This window comes from Mauremys mutica, chromosome 3 (assembly GCF_020497125.1).
Source record: "Mauremys mutica isolate MM-2020 ecotype Southern chromosome 3, ASM2049712v1, whole genome shotgun sequence".
Classification (NCBI taxonomy): Eukaryota; Metazoa; Chordata; order Testudines; family Geoemydidae; genus Mauremys; species Mauremys mutica.
The window spans coordinates 83,945,779-83,969,305 of record NC_059074.1 but is presented as its reverse complement, the minus strand read 5'-3'; the positions used below and the strand labels follow the sequence as shown (position 1 = coordinate 83,969,305).

The window sequence follows — 23,527 nt, the reverse complement described above, 5'->3', positions numbered from 1 at the left end:
TCACCTAGAATGTTAATTCATATATGTTTCCGTTAAAAGTGAAATCTTATCAGTAAGTTTGCAGACAGGCAGACAATAATACTGACACCTGGGATATAATCACTTGCAAAGAAAACCTCGATAATTACAGGAAATAATCTGTCAAGGTACAATGATTAGCTTTATCATGTTGTCCTGCTTCAGTGAGCAAAACTCATTAAGAACTCACAGTACAGCTGAATCTGAACAGATTGTCCTCAAGTTCACTGGAATCCTGGTGCAGTCAGATTCCATGGAAAACTGGGTTTGCTGGATTTGCTTCTGGAATTTACTTTGACTGGTTCCCATCCCATTTTGTGTTCTCTGCCATAAAACACTCACTCGCTCATACAGGGCTGGCCTAACAGATTTATGGAGCCAGCCATGAATTGACAGAAAGAGAAATCAGATCATGAGTTGCACATCAATTGCAGAGCACGCAAGACACATGAGCCCACAGACCAAAGAGTAGGGCACAAAGCCGCCACTTATTCTGCTTGTGTTTGAAGCCAGCCCTGCATTCACTTTTTCCTTCAGGTGTCATCATGGCTGGGTAATACATAGCCTGACACCCTCCTTCTCTCTCTTCTGCCTCACTAACTCTCCTCACTCCAATATATTCAAACCCACTGCAACTGCAGCTAGAGGTACCTTCCTTGCATACCAAAGATAATTACTGGTACTCAGTCCTTCTGTTGCATCCATTTTATGTAGATTGTAAATTCTTCAGGGAAGGATCTTTCTTTTCTTGCATGTTTTTAAAGCCCCATGTACGCCAGTTACGCTACATAAATAATAAAATGTCAGAATGGCAGCCGCTGACTTCCCATCCTGCATGGAGAGCCCCAATATGTTATAGGATACCATGAGTAAATGGTCACATGTGCTTCTGATAAAAAGTCTACATGAGTCTCAGAGGTCTTGAGGTATTTACCTGGCACTTCTTCATACATAATCCTAAACCACATCACAAGGTCAGCCCAATTTTTGTCCCTCTCTTCTCAGCATAAACATATGGATTCTTTAATCCTTCTGGTTGTTAAACAGCATTAGTGCCTCACTTCCCATTTTCTAATGGTTTGACTCTCTTTTAAGCCAAGTTGTTATTTAATTACATAAGAGTTATGTTACATAAGTTGTTGAAGCATTAACTACAGATAGGAGGAGGTGGCTTTGTTTAGATTTACACGTAAAACCATCCCTGGTTTTGGTCTGGATTCTTGACCAGAAAAGTTATATATTGAGTATTTAACACTATCCATGTTGCCATTCTATTCTGTATAAGTTCTTATTCATGTAGTATATGAATGTCTTCCACTAGCACACTAAGAATGAGACTAACATCCATCAAGTGTTTGCTCTCTCATCCCTTCCCTACATGTATGTGCAAAGAAGTATGTGAAGTAGAATGCTTCGTTTTGGAATTAAATATTTTTATATAGATATATCTTGTCTCCCAAACACCACACACTCCATTGCACACATCTCTCTCTCTCTCTCTCACACACACGTTTATGTTAGAGAATGGTAGGTTACACAGTCTTGAGCCAGCCCTTGAGACGGTTCTGTCTCCTGCACAGATGAACTTTACCCTTACTGTAGAGAGTTCCATTGTGCCAGAGCAGCAAAGGTTGTTGACTAGTCTTCATTCTGGAACCTCAGTCAATCTTTTAGATACCAATCGCCTAGGCCCAGGGTCATCTTGAAAATAAGGACCAAGACCTTCAACTTGATTCGATATTCTATGGGTATCCAGCATAGGGAGCAGCGGATAGGCTTGCTGTGCTTGCAGTAGCCTAGGTTGCTGAATAGATGAGCTGCAGCTTTCTGTACTAGTCAGAATTTCCTAAATACTGAAGGTTTCATTCCCAGGAAAATCACTTAACTGAGGTCAAATTATCATTCACCTGGATGAGACAGAGACTCCTAGGCATCTGAAGATGGTAAAAAGTGTTACTCACAGATGCTGCTATGCAAGAGCTCAGTATCAATGAGGAATCCAGGAATGCACCTAAGCTATAGAGACTGAATTGACCAATTGTGGGGAGCACCTTCAACCAAAGCAACAGAACATTTTTCACTTGTGATGTAATCTGAAGTATTGCACTTCTCTAGCTCTGTAAATAAATCTTGACCTGCCCCTAGAACCAGGGTTGGCTCTAGCTTTTTTGCCGCCTCAAGCGGTCCCCGGTCCCGCAGATTCGGCGGCTTGCCTGCGGGAGGTCCGCTGGTCCCACGGATTCGGTGTACCCTCCACTGAATTGCTGCCGAATCCATGGGACCGGCGGCCCTCCCGCAGGCAAGCCGCCGAAGGCTGCCTGACTGCCACCCTCGCAGGGCGCCCCCCGCGGCTTGTCACCCCAGGCACGTGCTTGGAGCGCTGTGCCTGGAGCCCTGCTGCCTAGAACTACAAGATGAAATAAAAATGTGCAGACTCCAGTTTCAGCCTTGCCAAGAATTCATAAAGTAGCACAAAGCAAGTCAGGCCCATGCATTTGTTTTGGCTAGTTGAATCATGTAAAGCAACGCTTTATAAAATGACTTTTTATACAATAAACATCAAGTCTTTATACAAAGCAATATTTTGTTCTTTCCTTCCTGTCACTACTGGATTCCTTGTTGGCTTTCTTTGGTATGAATTAGCACAGCTGAGAATCTGTTCGTCCTCTTCAGGTTTTAAGATGGTCAACCATATATATTATCTAGTTTGCTGTCTCAATTTAAACTAACAAAACCAACATTCCCATTCATTTTTCCTCTGTTTTAATTTTTAAGTCATAGAGAGCCATCGTTTTATTTCAAATCCACAAGCTAGAAGTCTAATTCAGTCTCTTTTTTGATTAATCAATCATACATCCACCTATTTAGCATCTCCTTGACATAAATGAACAAAGTGTATGCACATACAGTTGTACATTGGTTTAAACATACACACGCACACACCATTCTGCCTTTACTAATTTTAAATTAATAAATATGATCATTCTGCCTTTCCTTGGTTTGGCATATAGAGCCAAATAATCCATGTAACGGTCAGTAAACGATTATTCCTTTCTGTCCAACCACATTCAGAGAGAGAAGGCATATTTTTTCCATTCATCTGCACTTTGGTTTAATTTAGTAATCTTTGAGCTCCAACCATCTTTTCCTTAATTTAAATGAGAACCTTGTATCCCATTCTGCTTTCCTTAAATACCCTGTAGTTCTCTTCTATAAAAAGCACCATGCACACCAAAGCAGAAGTCAAATTATCCTAAGCCTCCCCTTCTATCTCCCCACAAAAAGCAGTACTTTCCCAAACTACGTCCACAAACAAATATGCATCCTCTCCTAGACTACACAGATCTTCATAATATTGTTGTCCCTATTCTTTCTCATTTGCTTTGATCAGTAGTGAAATAGTTAATTTTGACATATACATTGTCAAAATTAGTCTTTGGAGTCATAAGAACATAAGAACATAAGAAAGGCCGTACCAGGTCAGACCAAAGGTCCATCTAGCCCAGTATCTGTCTACCGACAGTGGCCAATGCCAGGTGCCCCTGAGGGAGTGAACCTAACAGGCAACGATCAAGTGATCTCTCTCCTGCCATCCATCTCCATCCTCTGACGAACAGAGGCTAGGGACACCATTCTTACCCATCCTGGCTAATAGCCATTTATGGACTTAGCCACCATGAATTTATCCAGTCCCCTTTTAAACATTGTTATAGTCCTAGCCTTCACAACCTCCTCAGGTAAGGAGTTCCACAAGTTGACTGTGCGCTGCGTGAAGAAGAACTTCCTTTTATTTGTTTTAAACCTGCTGCCTATTAATTTCATTTGGTGACCCCTAGTTCTTGTATTATGGGAATAAGTAAATAACTTTTCCTTATCCACTTTCTCAACATCACTCATGATTTTATATACCTCTATCATGTCCCCCCTTAGTCTTCTCTTTTCCAAACTGAAGAGTCCTAGCCTCTTTAATCTTTCCTCATATGGGACCCTCTCTAAACCCCTAATCATTTTAGTTGCTCTTTTCTGAACCTTTTCTAGTGCTAGAATATCTTTTTTGAGGTGAGGAGACCACATCTGTACACAGTATTCGAGATGTGGGCGTACCATGGATTTATATAAGGGCAATAATATATTCTCAGTCTTATTCTCTATCCCCTTTTTAATGATTCCTAACATCCTGTTTGCTTTTTTGACCGCCTCTGCACACTGCGTGGACATCTTCAGAGAACTATCCACGATAACTCCAAGATCTTTTTCCTGACTCGTTGTAGCTAAATTAGCCCCCATCATGTTGTATGTATAGTTGGGGTTATTTTTTCCAATGTGCATTACTTTACATTTATCCACATTAAATTTCATTTGCCATTTTGTTGCCCAATCACTTAGTTTTGTGAGATCTTTTTGAAGTTCTTCACAATCTGCTTTGGTCTTAACTATCTTGAGTAGTTTAGTATCATCTGCAAACTTTGCCACCTCACTGTTTACCCCTTTCTCCAGATCATTTATGAATAAATTGAATAGGATTGGTCCTAGGACTGACCCTTGGGGAACACCACTAGTTACCCCTCTCCATTCTGAGAATTTACCATTAATTCCTACCCTTTGTTCCCTGTCCATTAACCAGTTCTCAATCCATGAAAGGACCTTTCCTTTTATCCCATGACAGCTTAATTTACATAAGAGCCTTTGGTGAGGGACCTTGTCAAAGGCTTTCTGGAAATCTAAGTACACTATGTCCACCGGATCCCCCTTGTCCACATGTTTGTTGACCCCTTCAAAGAACTCTAATAGATTAGTAAGACACGATTTCCCTTTACAGAAACCATGTTGACTATTGCTCAAGAGTTTATGTTTTTCTATGTGTCTGACAATTTTATTCTTTACTATTGTTTCAACTAATTTGCCCGGTACCGACGTTAGACTTACCAGTCTGTAATTGCCGGGATCACCCCTAGAGCCCTTTTTAAATATTGGCGTTACATTAGCTAACTTCCAGTCATTGGGTACCGAAGCCGATTTAAAGGACAGGTTACAAACCTTAGTTAATAGTTCCGCAACTTCACATTTGAGTTCTTTCAGAACTCTTGGGTGAATGCCATCTGGTCCCGGTGACTTGTTAATGTTGAGTTTATCAATTAATTCCAAAACCTCCTCTAGTGACACTTCAATCTGTGACAGTTCCTCAGATTTGTCACCTACAAAAGCCAGCTCAGGTTTGGGAATCTCCCTAACATCCTCAGCCGTGAAGACTGAAGCAAAGAATCCATTTAGTTTCTCCGCAATGACTTTATCATCTTTAAGCGCTCCTTTTGAATTTTGATCATCAAGGGGCCCCACTGGTTGTTTAGCAGGCTTCCTGCTTCTGATGTACTTAAAAAACATTTTGTTATTACCTTTGGAGTTTTTGGCTAGCCGTTCTTCAAACTCCTCTTTGGCTTTTCTTATTACACTCTTGCACTTAAGTTGGCAGTGTTTGTGCTCCTTTCTATTTGCCTCACTAGGATTTGACTTCCACTTTTTAAAGGAAGTCTTTTTATCTCTCATTGCTTCTTTTACATGGTTGTTAAGCCACGGTGGCTCTTTTTTAGTTCTCTTACTGTTTTTCTTAATTTGGGGTATACATTGAAGTTGGGCCTCTATTATGGTGTCTTTAAAAAGGGCCCACGCAACTTGCAGGGATTTCACTTTAGTCACTGTACCTTTTAACTTTTGTCTAACTAACCCCCTCATTTTTGTATAGTTCCCCTTTTGAAATTAAAGGCCACAGTGTTGGGCAGTTGAGATGTTCTTCCCCTCACAGGGATGTTGAATGCTATTGTATTATGGTCACTATTTCCAAGCGGTCCTGCTATAGTTACCTCTTGGACCAGCTCCTGTGCTCCACTCAAGATTAAATCTAGAGTCGCCTCTCCCCGTGTGGGTTCCCGTACCAGCTGCTCCATGAAGCAGTCATTTAAAGTATCGAGAAATTTTATCTCGGCATTTCGTCCTGAAGTGAAATGTTCCCAGTCAATATGGGGATAATTGAAATCCCCCACTATTATTGGGTTCTTAATTTTGATAGCCTCTCTAATTTCCCTTAGCATTTCATCATCACTATTACTGTCCTGGTCAGGTGGTCGATAATAGATCCCTACTGTTATATTTTTACTAGAGCATGAAATTTCTATCCATAGAGACTCTATGGAACCTGTAGATTCGCTTAAGATTTTTACTTCATTTGAATCTACACTTTCTTTAACATATAGTGCCACTCCTCCCCCTGCACGGCCTGTTCTGTCCTTCCGATATATTTTGTACCCCGGAATGATTGTGTCCCATTGATTGCTCTCAGTCCACCAGGTTTCTGTGATGCCTATTATATCTATATCCTCCTTTATCACAAGACACTCTAGTTCACCCATCTTATTATTTAGACTTCTGGCATTTGTGTACAAGCACTTTAAAAACTTGTCCCTGTTTATTAGCCTACCTTTCTCTGATGTGCCAGATTCTTTTTTATGTGACTGTTTATCATCTGATCCAGCCCTTACATTATACTTCTCATTCCTCTGCTCCTGACTATAACCTGGAGATTCTCTATCATCAGACTCTCCCCTAAGAGAAGTCTGTGTCCGATCCACACGCTCCTCTGCAGCAGTCGGCTTTCCCCCATCTCCTAGTTTAAAAACTGCTCTACAACCTTTTTAATGTTTAGTGCCAGCAGTCTGGTTCCACTTTGGTTTAGGTGGAGCCCATCTCTCCTGTATAGGCTCCTCCCATCCCAGAAGTTTCCCCAGTTCCTAATGAACGTGAACCCCTCCTCTCTACACCATCGTCTCATCCACGCATTGAGACTCTGAAGCTCTGCCTGCCTACCTGGCCCTGCGCGTGGAACTGGGAGCATTTCTGAAAATGCCACCATAGAGGTCCTGGATTTCAGTCTCTTCCCTAGCAGCCTAAATTTGGCTTCCAGGACATCTCTCCTACCCTTCCCTATGTCATTGGTACCTACATGTACCACGACCACCGGCTCCTCCCCAGCACTACACATAAGTCTATCTAGATGCCTCGAGAGATCCGCAACCTTCGCACCAGGCAGGCAAGTCACCATACGGTTCTCCCGGTCATCACAGACCCAGCTATCTACATTTCTAATAATCGAATCTCCCATTACTAACACCTGCCTTTTCCTAGAAACTCGAGTTCCCTCCCCCGGAGAGGCAACCTCAGTGCGAGAGGTAACGCCAGCACCATCTGGAAGGAGGGTCCCAACTATGGGAAGGTTTCCCTCTGCTCCCATTGACTGCTCTACTTCCCTGGGCCCTTCTTCCTCCTCAACAGCACAGGAGCTGTCTAAGCGGAGTCAATGCCTCGATTGGGGGTGAATGTGGGCTGTTCACAGTACTTCTCAGAGTTGTTATTTCAGACTGTCTGCTGAGTCAGGCAGACATCTCTTTTCAGGTTTACACTCTGTAAAAATAACCTTTGGACCGTGAACGACCATAACTTACTTCTTTTAAATCAGCAAAGAATCCTGTGGCACCTTATAGACTAACAGACGTTTTGCAGCATGAGCTTTCGTGGGTGAATACCCACTTCTTCGGATGCAAGTGATACTTCTTTTAAATCGAAGCTTAGAATTTGGAGCACAAGATAACAGTCACCATGAAAAAGTACTGGCTTTTTAGCTGCTGTGAGCTGGCCAAATTTGATCCCTAGTTTAAGCAGAAAATAAAAAAAGACAAGTAAAAATGAAGGAATCCGGACTTCTTACCTTCTCTGCATTTCTCAGCTTTACAGATAGTTGTGCCTTCTGAATAGTCTGCTTCCAGCAGCTCAGGACTTTCAGCTTACACACCAGCTCCCCTAGTCTGGTGTTTTCATCTTGCAAGGCCTGCAGCTGCTCTTGCTAAAGACAACATTATCACAATCACTATTAAGAGAGACTTCTTACAACGGCACTTTCCCTTAGAGCCATCTACAGTGTTTTTACAACACGTTTTCTCTCCAGCTGAAGTCTGAACTTCCAAACCTTCTAACTTTGCAGTTTAAACCGGTGCACTTTTCAAAATGAATTTCAGTTACTGTATCGATGAAGGAACAGAAGTGAACACTTCCCACGGACAGAAAATAAACAAACAGGTAAAACTGTAAAAATAAACCACCACTGAGATAAAATACATGGATTTTTCTGTGGATATCCAAATTTACCCAAATGGTGGTTTGGAGTCATATTCATTGGTTCATATTCAGTACCCTATTTCACCCCACTCATGATTTTCCTGATAAGGGTGACATAATGGCAAAATTAGAAGATATATGAGAAGCTGAACCCTATTTTTCCTGACATTGCCCCAGCTGGGAGGCTTGTTGCTGAAAACTGTTCTCTTGAGATGGATCTGGGTGGCCACATTACATTTACATTTCCCCTCACATGCTTTCCCACTTGTTAGACCTGGAAGTGTATTTTTCATGATTTATCATAGATATTTAGACATAAGATTCTGGTCCGACAAAGGAAGACCAAGTTGGTCTCATTTGACTTAACTGATGGACTGATCAACAACTCTATTCTTCCAAGTTTCCCACATCAATTAAACTAGCCTTGGATATAAAAATGATTTAAGTTTGTTTATTTTCACTGCATTATCTTCTTCATTGGGGAGCTAAGGATTTGGCTGAACGCACTATTACTTATTATTCGTATTACCATCGTGACCAAAAGCTGGTAGGCACTACATGTGGAATTTATGGTAGCTTTTCCTTTAGTTCTCAGATATATAAGATTTTTCCCCCACCCCCCTAATTTTGGAACACCTAATTTTCAGATTATGGACTAGTTATGGAGAGTTAGGATTACCGGATTTAGTGATTATGGCCCCAGTTCAGCAAAGCACATGAGTGGTCCCCATTGCTATTCAGAAAAGTGCTTACTTGTGATTAACTTTATGCACGAGTAGTCTCTGATTTACAACTGGACTACTTGTACTAAATTAAGGAAGTGCTCAAGTGCTTTGCTGAACTGGGGCCTGTGTGTGTCTGCCTGTGAAAAAGGGTCTATTCTAATGTTGATTTTCCTCCTAGATTTCAGACTAAAAGCTCAGAGAATACCAATTTCTTTCTTTCTCTTTTTGTCCAGTGCTGAGAACATTGTCTGTTCTAAATTATAACAATATCCTTTTGATTTTATGGTTAAATTCCACGTATACATTTCCATTTCTACTTCAGATGGACCTGAACTGCAAAGCTCAGACCCAGAACTCAGCCTCTCCAAAGTACACCAGGAGTACGATGCAAATTTTTGGGTCAGCCCATTACAGATACACAAGACAGTTGCCAAGTTCAGAGTCAAAACCACCACCAAAGTTCAGTAGGTTTTATATCCAGACATTTGGTTTGGGCCCATAATTCCTACACTTAAAAAACAAACAAAGAAACAAAATAAACCCCCTCCCTTACTTTAGACAAATGTTCTTTCAATCCATCATCATCTTTAATGGAACCAAATTTTTTCTTCAAATCAATCATTTTGTCAACCCCTTCTTTTCTCACTTCACTGATGATCTCAAATACTTGTCGGCTCATATTAAGGCGATAGTCATCTAGCTTCCCCTGCAATTAGAAACAGAAGCCAACAGTATGGAGGAGGGAAGACACATGCATATGAACTTAATAAAACGATATTCTAAATAATTCTTCCATATAAAATATGCAGGTAACTCATTGAAATGCATCTAGCAGAGCATTTAAATGAATTAGTGGCTCTTTTTATAAGATATGCAAGACCTTAATTTCTCTGCAAATTTTTTTTTTACCACCTTTTAATGGGATTGTATTCTGCTCATCAGATGCTGGAAAAAGAGAAACATGGACTAGCAGTCCCCATGGAGTCCCTTGCACACAATATTTTAGAAGGTATGAGAAGTATCTTAGTTCCTGCCTGAAAACTTTATCTGATCATTATTTCACAGTCATAAAGTATGAGAATGAGGAAGCAGATTTCTTCCTTTAGCCAGACATTCCAGCCCATGTCATTTCAATTGCATAGCTTTGTAGATAAGCTATCAATATGCACAAAACACATGTGTTTAATAGAATGAGTAGCATGTTGTAAGAACAAGCTTTTTGGTACAAAACGGATTCATGTTAGAGACAACATGTGAGACAGTGAGGAGATGAGACTGCAAGTAATTCTGCTACCACCTTTGCCATCCTCTGGGGCATTAATGGACTTGTGGATACCTCACAGATAATCGTGAATTAGAACCCGAAGATTATGTATTGGATTGCTTCTAGAACAGGTTATCGATCAAATGAGTAATTTTCTTACATTTCAGTTTAGAGGCTGGATTGTGATACCATCACTCATGCTGTGTAGTAAACTTACTCCTCAAATAGCCCCAGTGAAATCAACAGGAGGGACCATTTAGGAAGTAAGGCACTACTCAGCATGAGGAATGGCATAACAAGTTGGCCCTCGGTCAGTGGTTCTCAAACTAGGGCCGCCGCTTGTTCAGGGAAAGCCCCTGGCGGGCCGGGTCAGTTCGTTTTCCAGCCATGTCTGCAGGTTCAGCCGATCGCAGCTCCCACTGGCCGCGGTTCGCCGCTCCAGGCCAATGGGGGCAGTGGGAAGGGGCGGCCAGTACATCCTTCCATGGCCTCTAGGAGCTGCGATCGGCCAAACCTGTGGACGCGGCAGGTAAACAAACTGGCCTGGCCCACCAGGGGCTTTCCTTGAACAACCGACGGCCCTAGTTTGAGAACCACTGCCCTAGGTTATTAAGAAAAATAATATACATTGTTTTAAAATTAAAAATTAACTTTTATTCTCACCACTGTAGCTAAAAAGAGCAAGTGTCCCCACCCTTTTAAATGGGATATTAGTCCCCTTTAAAATGTACCTTCTCTTCATCAGAATAGATCCACATACTTCCCTAGCTGAAAATTTCCCCAAGATACTCCCAAAGTACATAAAGAGATGAACAGTAATTCATCCATACTCTTTAGCTTGTGGGCCCATTTCTCTAATTCATTTCTTTTTATGCCACACATACTAGATAATACAATGGCAACTAAAAGGGACCTATCAGATACCCACTTGGTTTGTACTTACTTTTAGATGTAAACAAGTCACAAATAGATTCTGCACTAACGTTTCATATTCATCTTGTACTTCTTTCCTTATCTCCTCTTTGAGACAGAGATTTTCTTTTTCTAGATTAGTGAATCTGGCTCTTAGAGCAGTTATTTCCATAATCATCTCATGACTCAGCTCGGCTACCTATCAAAGAAGAAAAATGTAAATCAGTTAAACTAGAGATGGGCCTAAACCAAAAACCCTTAGTCTGAACATCCCAGAACTTTGAAAATAAGTTTGGATACAAATATGAACCTCATGGCTTGAGTCCATTTCTAACTGAGAGGTTACATTACAGTAATTAAACAGTTCTGTAAAATCACCCATGTTTTGCATCTCTATTTGCTTTGAAGTTATTTCCTTTAAAGGGGCTGAATACAAAGGATCCTTGAGGTTCAGACCCAATGTTTTGAGGTTGCTAAGATGTATAACGACACATGAAAACCCAAGAGTCTATTTGTGGTTATGAGGGGAGGGAGAGAAAGAGAATGACACCGAAGATGAGCAATGAATCCAGTAGGTAAGAGGGATTGGGAGCAAGTATATTTGGGGAGGGCTGATGGAGGAAAATTAAGAAGTTTGATATTAGGAGAAAGTCTGTGTGGGGCCATGAAGTTTTGGTGAATCCTGATCCCACTTACCCTAACCACCCCTATTCCTTGAAGACAGAAATCAGAGGAACTGCAACTAAGCTGTATAGCAAACTACCAGGTTGTAAGTTTCTTGGGGCAAGTAAAATGTCTTCTTATAGGTTTGTACAGCTCCAGGCACAGACTGCTTAATAAAGAATCAAATAAACAGCAATGTATTGTTAGTAGGTCTCTTGATACTTGAAAACACAGCACCAATCTGATTCCTAGAGATGGAATCCACGTTAGCAGAAATGGGAGCACAACCAATGGAATGTATTTGTCCGCCTGGTTTGCAGGCTCAGGCAGGTAGTTATTACATGTATAAGTTCTTTCATTTTCATCCTAAATCTATTGCATTTGCAACCAGTTTGCATTCATACTTAATTGTGAGTACAACATTAGGAAGTCCGGGGTCATTTTAAAAAAATTGATACCAGAAGCCTTTATATGCAAAATATATATATAATATACTCATGGTTGGTAGCACCAACTATTTTTATGATTGCCTGATACTTCCTATTATAGAACCCAGTTTTCAGTTGCTTATAACTTTGCCAAACTTTAACCATTTAGACTGATTTTTTCCATGCTAGGTGTCTGCCTCAGGTTGAATTCTTCTGGAAAATTTCAGCCAGAATAGTTCAGCCATTTCTCAGAATAAGGCTAGAATAAGAATTGCCACATTAAAAAATTCTTGTTGTCTTTTCTTTGAACAACTCTAGTGCCCCTAGCCTTTAGAGCATGGACTTTAAATTTGGCATGTGTGTGTGTCAGGGATGTGCCTTTTCCACCCTTGTGAAAACTTGCCAAAATGTGACCAATTTAGAAGCCTTTGACAAAAAATTATCACAGTTTACACATATTCAGTAGACTACTTAGAGTTTAACAGATAAAATCTCTGAATATTCCAAGCTCACTGAACATGCTCAAGGCTCTCTCAGCTCCTAGTGCTGATCAGACTGTGCATATGCCATCCCCACAGAGCAACTGAGCATGCGCCAGCCCAGGGCTTCAGATGAAGAGCCAAACGTTCTCTGTAATGGTTGATCCCAGTTGTTCTGAGCCAGAGTGGGGCCAGGCACTGAAACTGAAAGCAGGGAACCTGCCCTGACCAGGACTCCCCCACCCTGTTGGGAGCCAGGCCCTGTGGAGGAAGAAGCCATCTGATTAATGCAGAGGGAACAAAGCTGAAGTGAGGGGAGGCAAAGGGGTAGTTTGGGAGAAGGAATCAGGAGACTGGGACTGGGAACTGAAGAGGGGGCAAGGCTAATACTGGGAGCCAGAGGTGGTAGTGGGAGGAGGCATCTGGGACAGGTTGGGTGGGGACACAGGGAGCTGGGTATGGAAGGAGAGGCTGAGAGTAGTGGACAAGGAGTCTAGGACTGGGAACCATGGGATGGTGGGGGGAAACCAGGACTGGGAGTTGGTGAGGGAAACAAGAAAGGGAGAAGACTGGGAGCTAGTGGGATTGGCCAGTGGTCAGTACTTGTGACTTGCTTACAATACTCCTTCTAATACATCCCAGAATGATGTTTGCTTTTTTTGCAACATCGTTACACTGTTGACTCATATTTAGCTTGTGATCCACTATGACCCCCAGATCCCTTTCCGCAGTACTCCTTCCTAAGCAGTCATTTCTCATTTTGTATGCGTGCAACTGATTGTGGAGTACTTGGCATTTTTCCTTATTGAATTTCATCCTATTTACTTCAGACAATAGCTATTCTGTATCAGACGTGCTGCACAGAATTTTTTGAAAGGGAGAATAAACAATTTCTAATAAAATTACAATTTTAAGACCATGTAATTATCTAAACTGGATATTGGCCAGGACTCTGAGCTTTTGAAAAAACATCTTGTGTTCCTCAGTAATCATGAATGGTCATCACCTCTGTTTTACAAGTCACTCAAAAGATGACAACTCCAGCAACATAGGAACCCCAAAATTATAATGGGACATTGGTGCACTACTGGGTTAGATGGAAGGCTGCTCCCTGTGAAATATTTCCACCACTTCCACATGGATTTTCTTTGAAGGCCTCCCATCCACATACTCTGCCAAGAACAAAACCCAAGTGGCATAGCTGTAATCTGCTGAGTGGTTGGGGCTACAAAGAAACATTAAAAGTCATTGTGCAGTGCATCTACAAGCCCAGAAACATGACAAACAAAGCAATAACTAGGCTCTTTTGGTCAGAGATGGTCTGTATGAGTTTATACAATGCCCTTCACAATGTGGCTCCAATCCTGACTGGGACCTCTAAAACGCTACTGGAACATAAATCACCACCACCAACCTGACTAAGGTTTACATCAGTCTGCCTTCCACCTTCTTCTACTACATGCAGTTCCTGAAACAGAGCACAAAGGCTATTGTGACTAAGCTAGCACAGCAGAATTATCTTACCATTATTTTACCCCCTGAAAGCTTCGTTGTTATTTGGCAATGGCTTCCCATCTTGCAAAAATCTCTTTGACATTTCTCCCCTCTCTACTATACAGAATCAGCACCCGGCATGTACCTGTTCTTTTTGGTAGAGTAGCTGATGTTCCTGCTGTAGCAGATTTTCATAAAACATAGAGTAAGTCTCAAAGTTGCTGCACTCTCTGGCCATGACATCACAACCCAGTGCAGTGAGGCAGTTTTGTAAATGGCTTTTTTTAAATGTAATCTGGAAAAACCAACAACAACAACAACAACAATCCCATGATAAACCCAAACTTAAGTTTTTAGTCATTTTAGACATACCATGCTATGGTAACACGGGTATTTACATATATTTCCTGTCCACCGCCGTATTCCACCCCAAGGCTTCTGTATTTTGTTTTGACATATACTTTCCCTTGTGCGTCACTGACTGACACAGGTTTTAATAAGTAAAGATGTAAATAAAGATTAGCTATGTCTGTATAGAAACACAGTATATGTACCTCTACATCAGATTCTTGGTAATTTTCCATTAGTCTCTGAACAAATGTTTCGACTATTTGTGGTCTTACAACTGAGAAGTTTTCTTGCATGACTCGATGCTTCCAGAGCTCTGGAGGAGCAAGGGGAAAAAAACAAAACAAACAATACATCAACAGATGTCCGTCACAAAATATTGATCCCTCTTTAATCCCTGTAAAATGATATCATGTGCAATTTGTGGTTTAGGATTTCTCAGTCTTTCTAAAAATGTATGCAACAGAAGGTAACCATCACCACAAACAGATTATCTGATTCTGTGCAGCAGGGGTGTTAGATACGTTGTGTCAATAGGGCTAAAATACATTTTTGTTATGGGCCAGGTCCACCAGTTAGGGCCCTATCCACAATCGATCACTCACTGATAATAAGAGCTTTGCATGAAAATTGAGAGTAGAACATGGCTTTTTATGTAGTAACTAAACGTTTGGGTAGAAAAATTACAGTTGCATTCAACACCAGTCAGTGGGAAAAAATGGTACCAGCCACTTTTAGAACTACCATTATTTCCACCACTTGCCTGTTCGACCATTTGTGCATGCACTTACCAGATCTGCACATACAGTTATGTTAAATGTATAAATTAAAGTGCATAGTTATGAATTTAAATTACTTGGAGGTCTCGCTTTTAAAGTGTCATAATTTGGCTTAAGCACTGACACCTCAATTTGATACGTGAGAGCAGTTTCAAGCTGTCTGCAGACTCGGGAAGAAAAGTTTGAGTTAGTTTGGTGCACACAACTCGTATCTTGAAAGATTTCTTTGCAATAATTATGGTTAAAACTTGCTTTATAAAAACAAAGTCAAAGCTTAGATTCTGCAGTATTTGAATCTGGGTGAGCAGGCTGGATAAGTGTCAAGTGGCCCAGGTGCTTGAAACCCCAGTGTACAAGTTTTCATCACATGGTTGCATAGTCAAGGTATGGGCATTTTCACACAAAGGGCTGGGCTTTATCAAAACCTGAAGGGAGTTTTATGTGATGATGGTAAATTTTCACCAATGATTTCACTGTATGTGGGCCAAATTGTTCCTGGCTCTTGAATGGGTGCAAAGGGAAGCAGGAAGGAGACACAGGAACCTTACCACCCTGCACAAGGGCTGGGGAGAATCCTTGCACTCCCCACTCCATGTGGCACTAGGGATGCATGTTCCGCAATGGGAAAGTGGATGGAAGCAGCCTGCTCCCTGTATTAGCTACAAAACTGGTAAGCCTACTGTAACGTCCAGAGCTCCCACGCATATGTAAAGGCTGTAGGATTGGGCTTCCCAGGTTTGGCATGCTTCCTATGGGGAGGCTAGAAATAAAAATGCATTTTGTATTTTAACACCTTACCTGTAGGGAGGCCGCTTCCTGCTCTTGCTCTTTCAGATGTAACTAGTGTCATCTCCTGGTTAATTTTCTTTTTCACATCATGGATCATGTGTATTTCTAGACTTTCCAGCAGTTTTTGAAGCTACAGTAAGTGTACAGTAAATTGTTCACATTAACTCTCTATGCTTGTTATACCTCATCTGGTCTGCTTTGCCAATTTTCAGTTTTTTAAAAAGTAACTTTAAAAAACACACAGTACGTAGGAGTAAAAATAAGATCATTTAGAGAAGTTATTTTGTGTCCAATTCTGTACCATGAGTCCTTTGGGGGTCAGATTTACTAGTCCATTACAGTTGCTTTATGCTGCTCGCGGGCGCTGAGTCATGGGCCTTGCAGCGCTGGTCCCAGTTTGCTTGAACTATTCCTACAGGCAACCCCGTTTAGCCCCCCCGCCCGGGTTTTAATGGTTCCATGTCACTCAGCAGCACTCCCCCTGTGCAGTAACAGTCCTCCTTTACCTGCCGTGTTTTGACTTCAATTTCTGATGCTCCTTTTGGGGGAAGTATAGCCTGAGAGCTTGTTACAAGTCCTTCAAACTCATCTTCTGTGCCCATCTGCCTGGCAATGGCTCTCAGAGCAGGGTATAGGATGTCAGTGCTAAAGAAATCCAGACAAAGATGTTACACATATTCCCTCTCAACAGTATTTTCAGTCTCTTCTGTATTTCTCTCTTTCAGGTCACACAGACCTTTATCCTCACCTCCCCCAACACATAAGCATTGGGACTAATTTCACTATCCCGTCACCTGGTCAGGAAGCCCTGCTAGCAGAGCAGGATTTTCTGCATGGACTGATCATGTGATACTGAATCTCACATAACATCACTTCTTTTTTCAATAGTTATAGAAAAATAAAAGTTCAGTGGATGAAGCAGGAAGAGCAAAAACAAAGATGAGAATTCTGGTTGCTAGTACAAATTTCTCCCCTGACAACCAAATAGATGTAGACACCCCCCCATATGCTGCACTCTCGTATCTGATTGCATTTGCTAGATAGAAACAGTGCCAGCCTCCCTACAGCCTCCTTTATGTCTCTAAACAACAAGAGGAGCAACTGACAAAAGGGCACAGATACCAGGTTAAATTTGACACCATAGATCGCATTTGACACAGACATCTGCAGAACTTGAAAACCTCATTTGCTCAAGATGAGTGGAAACTTTTCCTGGTGAACGGGGTGAGTGCAGTGTTTTACCATCACTTTCCACAGAGCTGTTGTTTCCATTCACAAAATATATACACCAAGATTCAACAAAGTGGTCTCTAAACCCAGCACAGATAGATCACCCTGGCATAAAGAAATCCTCCACTGGCACAGAGTTGGCATAGGAACTGCTACACTAATACCTCCTCCGCAGGTGTGAGCGGAGGGAATATGGGAAAGCCGGGGGGGGGGGGGAAGGAGCTTGGCTGTACCCCAGCAATCATGACTACCATATCAGCCCCTTGGCAGCTGGCACAAATTAGCATAGCAAAATAGAGCAAAAAAGGGATTGCTGGAGCCCAGATGTGTGGGAGAAGTGCCCTGCCACACATTTAGCGTGAAGAACCCATGCCCCCAGCACTCCTCCTGAAGAGTTTCAGCATGCTGTAGGAGCAGGTTGACTTCAAGTGCTCTACTTGTTCCTGGAACTAGGGTCTCTCGCCCCCTGCAGAATGTATAAGCTCTACAGGGAGCAGAGATCCCAGTCCCAGGAAGCCTACAGATCTTACCAAATCCCCACACTATACCAGTAAGTGGGTCTGGGTATTGCAGGTGGGTCTTGCTCCTGCAGCTCCCCAGCCCTGGCAATTTCTTCTCTACTTCCGGATGAGCAATGAAGAACAGCTCCCAACTCCCCTTGCTCTCTAACTGATATTATATCACCAGATTCTCGCCCCCTTCTCTGGCCTGCACTGTGCTGAGGAGCCAGATTAGGCCACCTGAAAACTCCTCCGACATGAGTGAGTCCTAAACTGGCATTATTCTGGCATGGTTTGCTCATAAGCCACCCTTCCGCTCTGGACTCACCATAGGGATGTGCCAGGGAAGGAGGGGGCGTGGCAGGAGGATTACTGCATGTTAGTTATGCTCAGCTGGCTCCCTGAGAGCCTTTACTTGCTAGCACAGGTGAGAATAGCTCACAGACTGCTCTACAGTACGTCAGAACTGAGATCAGCATTGGACTAGTTTGAAAACTAGAAAGCTGCAATCACCTCCCTGACAGCCCCACCCTGCTGCACAAAGTAGAGACTGGGCACAGTAGAAAACTGGCATGCCATTCTACTCAGATAGGCTTCTGTTGTTCAGGGATTTGTAGATGTAAATTGGGAAGGCTGCTTTTATGTAAGTATAAATAACAATGATATCTTAATATCTCTTCTCTCAAGTCACTAGAGATAACAGTGAGTTGGTATTTCTATTGTAACTTGCTAGTGAGTAGGGGCATAAAATTGACATCTGAGTGATCTCAGGATAATCTGAAGATAGCAACACAACATGTCTCACAGGAACAGTACAATGGAGGTATTCATATATGATATATGATGACTAGAATAGAGAGACCTGATAGTTTGTTCCTTTAACAAAATGGTAAGACAAAAATGTTTTGGATTTGCAAGGACACAAACAGACACATCTTCTCTGCCACATTTTGTGAGAATCCTGTTTTCCAATATCCCCAAAACACCCTGCTACATAGACTATTACTGCTGTGCTATCCAGCAAACTTTTATTTTCATTATGTTGCTCATTTTGGTAATAGATTTTATCTCAGGGGACCAGGAGGGCAGTGCATTATCACATTTCTAAAAAGATATAGTTTTAGGCTTTTAGTAAGTGTCCCTTTAAAGAAAATTTGCCAGATTTTCAAACGCACATTATTCAGGCCAAGCTAAGTGGGAGGATTAGGAAGAATCTGGTACCTTTCCACTTCATTAAAAATCAGCTTCAGGAATGTCAATTTTTAAAAGTACTGTATGTAACATTGATGTGAATGTCCTAAAGAGACAGGTAGAACTAATAGTGTCACTGAAAGGCCACAGGAATACATTTGGAACAACCTTACTAATGAACAATTCAGGGAGAAAGAAGATCAGAGCAGGTCAAAAACCCTATTCAAAAAGAGAAAGCAAAGATATTAGAATAGTTACCAATTTTGTACCAAACTAAAGAAAGGTAGAACTAAAACAGAGCAAATTGAAACAGGATAAGAGTAAGAGAACAGTGTGAAGAACGTTTTTAACTTTCACAACCACTCCAGTCTAGAATACTTTTACGTCAGAAGGAAACTCACCCATATAGCTCAGCAAACTGTTTGTAAAGAGGAACTGTATTGATATCCTCGACTTTCAGTTTAAGTCTACCCCATTCTGCCTTTAATACTTCCAACTGCTTCCATGTTATCAGAAAAGATCTCAGCAAAGCACGTGAAGTAACTGGATCGTGCAGCCTTGGCGGAGCTTGGCAAGTCTTTCTGCTGCTCTCTGACCAACTGGCATGTGATTCATCAACTTCTGCCAAATTCTAATGAAATTATTATAGGAGACATATTTTGTTACAATCTCATATCATACACTTCATTGTTTAATAAAATGAGATAAGCCACTGTAAGCTTGTTGGAGATTGAATTAAACCTTGCAACCCACTATAATTGTTTCCATACACTAGTGTCCTGCAAAATCTAGTGGAGATAAAATCCTGGCTCTTTTTTCATTTCAATGAGCAGACTATAGAAAAGACAAGGCGCGCACGCACACGCGCACGCACACACACACCCCTTTCATCTTATTGCCACTTTCCTTGAGTCACTTGCCTCAATAAAACTCCCTGCTGGATTGTTGACAAAAATACCTTTAAAAACTCAGATCCTCAGCTCAAGTCCTGAAGGAAACAGCCCCTATTAAAAAATAAATAACTCGTTCTCTTTGCACATTTCTCCACACTCAACACTTCCTGACACTATCACTGTACACTTACATGTTCACTAGCCGGTAGGTTTATCTGCTTTCCATCAGAAATGGCTTGAATCTCAGCCCATCCCCTGAACCAAACCTTTGTGGTAGGTTCTGGAAAGGCTTAATGCTCCCCAATGACCATTTACTACATTTTTATCCATTGTGCAACTGTTATTGGAAGTACAGCCTGAGGACCCAGTCCTCTTCCTAACTATCAGTCCTCGTTATACAAGGGAGGCAGGCCTCTGTGCACTGAGCAACTCTTGTTAAAGGGACAGATAAGTGTCTCACCCTCTAGACCTCTGAGGCACAGGTGGGGAAAGTGAAGAGGCCCTGCTTTGTCCCCCAGTTTCTGATGGCAGCAAGTACAGCAGCTGGATGGTGGGCACCAGCGGCCCTTCTAATGGGCTCCATCACTGTGGCTCTCCTCATTCTCAGCTGCACTCTAAAAGCTTTTTTTGAAACACATTACATCCCATCATTGCAATATAACTATATGGGACTAAGGGCTACTTTTTTATGCTACACTCCCAGGATTCACTGAAGTCTAAGGGAGTTTTTCATAACAGCTGTGCAGCGAGGCAGAGTGGTTGCCCACCTAGGCTGCCAGGGAGGAGCCACTCCCCGCCCTCTGTGGTGAGCCTGGCCAGGCCCGCCCTTCATGCTGGAAGCAGAAGGGCAGAAGAGGAAGTATAAGAGATGGGGCCTCCAGCTCAGGGCAGCAGCCTACCCACCTTAGGCTGGATGGTTTGTGTGCGTTTGCTGTCTGCCACAGTCAGAGAGCTGTGGCCATGTCTACACAACCACTTATGTAAAGTGGTTAGTAAAACTTCTGTCGCTCAAGGGTGTGAAAAAGAACACATCCCAGAGCGACATACGTTTTGCCGGCATAAGTGGTAGTGTGCATCAGCTTCTTCCGCCAACGTAACTACCGCCGCTTGTTGGGAGTGGTGTAATTATGTGGACAGGAGAGATCTCTCCCATTGGCACAAAGCAGCTACATGAGAGATCATACAGCAGTGCCTGTGTTTGCTGTCTGCCCCAGCCAGAGAAGCTGGGCGATAGACTGCTAATAGCCCTGCCCCGCACCAAAGAGCCCTAGACTCTTTAATGACACTTACCACATTCATTCCTTGTCAAATGGCTATCAGCTGCTAGGGGGCATAGCGAGGTGGAATGGCCAAGGCGGACAGGGAGGAACTGCTCCAAGCTGTATAGCCTAAATGAATTACTTTGTCAGAGGTACCTGTTTTTCCTTAGCTACAGCAGTTTGCCATTCAGCATGATCTTCCATAACAACATCATAGCTACTCTGCAGTATATCCTCCATTAGAAACTGCATCCCGACCAGCTCCCCATGAGCAACTCTTCGGTCGTCATCACTCAGTCTGCACAGACACAACTAGAGGAGGAGACACATCTGGTGATTTTTCTAGGTTACCCAGACAGATCTCAGTGAGTAACTATGGTAATGAGTTATTGTTAGTGCAATTACTTTAAAAGTCATCCATCCATTTGTATGAACAGATGGATTTTACTAGAAGCCTCTGGCACTGTGGACCTAAAAGTCATGGAAGAACTTTGTTACCCAAGCACAACAACATTGTGGTAGCTGCAGGAGAACTAAAAAATGAAATTGCCTAGTTCAATTTCGTTGTCCAAGAGCAGCAGTTTTTTTAAATAAACAAACAAATGGTGAATGGTAAAATAATTTGGGTTTTTTAAAATGACAAAATAATGTGTTACTATCACAGGGAAGGACTTGTTTTAATGCAAAACAATTTTCATATCTTCACTGTGCCTTTGGAGACAGGCACAGTAACTTTTGGATGTACAACAAGTAGCAGTCACCATACCTGCATGTTATAATTTATGGTATTTAGATTGCTGATAGTGACTGGAAACGGTCCTCCATCCACTAGAAATGCCCTCCAAGGAAACAGTGTCAATGTCTAAAACAAAGTCAGATAACATTCAGAAGCACAAAATTAATGTTCAAACAATAATAAAGGTCTCATCTAACTTGAGCTGAGGAAGGAAATCACAGTGCAGGCTGCTGCTTAGTCTGTAATATACCATGCTCCGACTTCTTTGCATGAGTTGCAGATAAGTGTTTAATTGGAACTTCAGTATAGAGAATGTACTAGGACTACTGAGACAACAATGGGATAAGTAACAGTTAAGGGACTGTTCTCTTTACCCTACATTTCCTGGATTATTGAAAGCTGGTGTCAGATTTAACATTACTTCCACATTTTGTAAAATTTCGTTATCTTTGGGTTTTGCCACAAACCATATTGAAAAACGAAGAGTTCAGTGGTCATACATTGACAGCACTATGCTTAGACATTAAAGGCAAAATCCTGTCCTCTGTAGCACGAGAGAGAGGGACCCCATTCTCCTTCTGAGTACATCCCTGCAGAAGCTGGGCAGCGTTCCAGTGCAGTGCTTGTGCACACCAGGAGAGAGGAGAAGCTAACACACCCACTATTATTCTTCACACAGGGCAAATCTCATTTTTCATTTGTTCTACATAATGGCTCAGTATGATCATTTAGAGCAGGGGTTCTCAAACTTTAGCAACCAGAGGACCCCCATTTTTATTTAAAATTTTTCACAGACCCCCAAACCGGCTTCTAATTTTCCCCAGGGGTGCTCAACCCTACTCAGCCCCAGGCCTCACCCTCACTCCACCCCCTCCCCCAAGGCGCCATCCCTGCCCCTCCCCTTCCTGCCCTGCTCCAACCCTGCCCCTCCTCTTCCCTGCCTCTTTCTGCGCCCTCTTCCAAGCGCGCCTCTTCCCTGATCCTCCCCAGCACCTCCTGCACGCCGCTGAACCTCAGTTCCGCAGCATACAGGAGGCACTGGGAGGGAGGGGGAAAGAGTTGATCAGCAGGGCCAGAGGCCCCGGAGATGACTTGCAGACCCCCTGGTCCATGGACCCCAGTTTGAGAATTGCTGATTTAGAGCAAGCTACCGACTGCAGAAGTTTCACGATTCTGTAAGGACTGAAAAGGTGCAACAATAAGGTAGGAAAGTAGTAATTTAGCATGATCCAGTGGAGTATAGCTAGGAGTATTAGGATGAAAATGAGCAAAGGAAAATTTAAACTGAATATCTGGAAACATCTACTAACCCTAGCATCTATGGGCTTAATCCAAAGAAGTCAAAGGAAAGTTAACTTCAGTAGGCTTTGTATCCGGCCTTATGACTAGCCTTTTTCTTTAATGCATCTGATGACTCACAACAGGAAGTTAGTGGAAGGTCCATCATTACAATTAGGGTAGATAAAATGATCCAACATACAGTGTAGGGAATAATCCCATTCTGGATGCAAGGGATATGATGACTTACAGTAATAGTTCTCTTCTATTTTTTAGTTTTTATGATTACTTGCTAATTAGTGTACTTTTTCTGGGGACCCCAGTGACAAAGTGAAACTGACTATGATCACAGAAATGAAAAGTCACTAAGTGCTAAGT

The 23,527-nt window shown here is 42.1% G+C and overlaps 1 protein-coding gene across 1 annotated transcript in view; it reads right to left on the bottom strand.

Moving 5' to 3' along the window:
• Positions 1–23,527, bottom strand: part of LOC123366263 — a 130,237-nt gene that overhangs the window by 27,578 nt on the left and 79,132 nt on the right. Inside the window, exons 34-44 of the mRNA XM_045009538.1 lie at positions 21,902–21,997; positions 21,292–21,447; positions 19,385–19,614; positions 16,569–16,707; positions 16,072–16,192; positions 14,701–14,810; positions 14,292–14,441; positions 14,067–14,120; positions 11,114–11,281; positions 9,460–9,612; positions 7,775–7,909 (exon numbers count right to left, since the gene is read on the bottom strand). Coding sequence (XP_044865473.1) covers positions 7,775–7,909; positions 9,460–9,612; positions 11,114–11,281; positions 14,067–14,120; positions 14,292–14,441; positions 14,701–14,810; positions 16,072–16,192; positions 16,569–16,707; positions 19,385–19,614; positions 21,292–21,447; positions 21,902–21,997 — 1,512 coding nt within the window. The remainder of the gene's footprint in view (positions 1–7,774; positions 7,910–9,459; positions 9,613–11,113; positions 11,282–14,066; positions 14,121–14,291; positions 14,442–14,700; positions 14,811–16,071; positions 16,193–16,568; positions 16,708–19,384; positions 19,615–21,291; positions 21,448–21,901; positions 21,998–23,527) is intronic.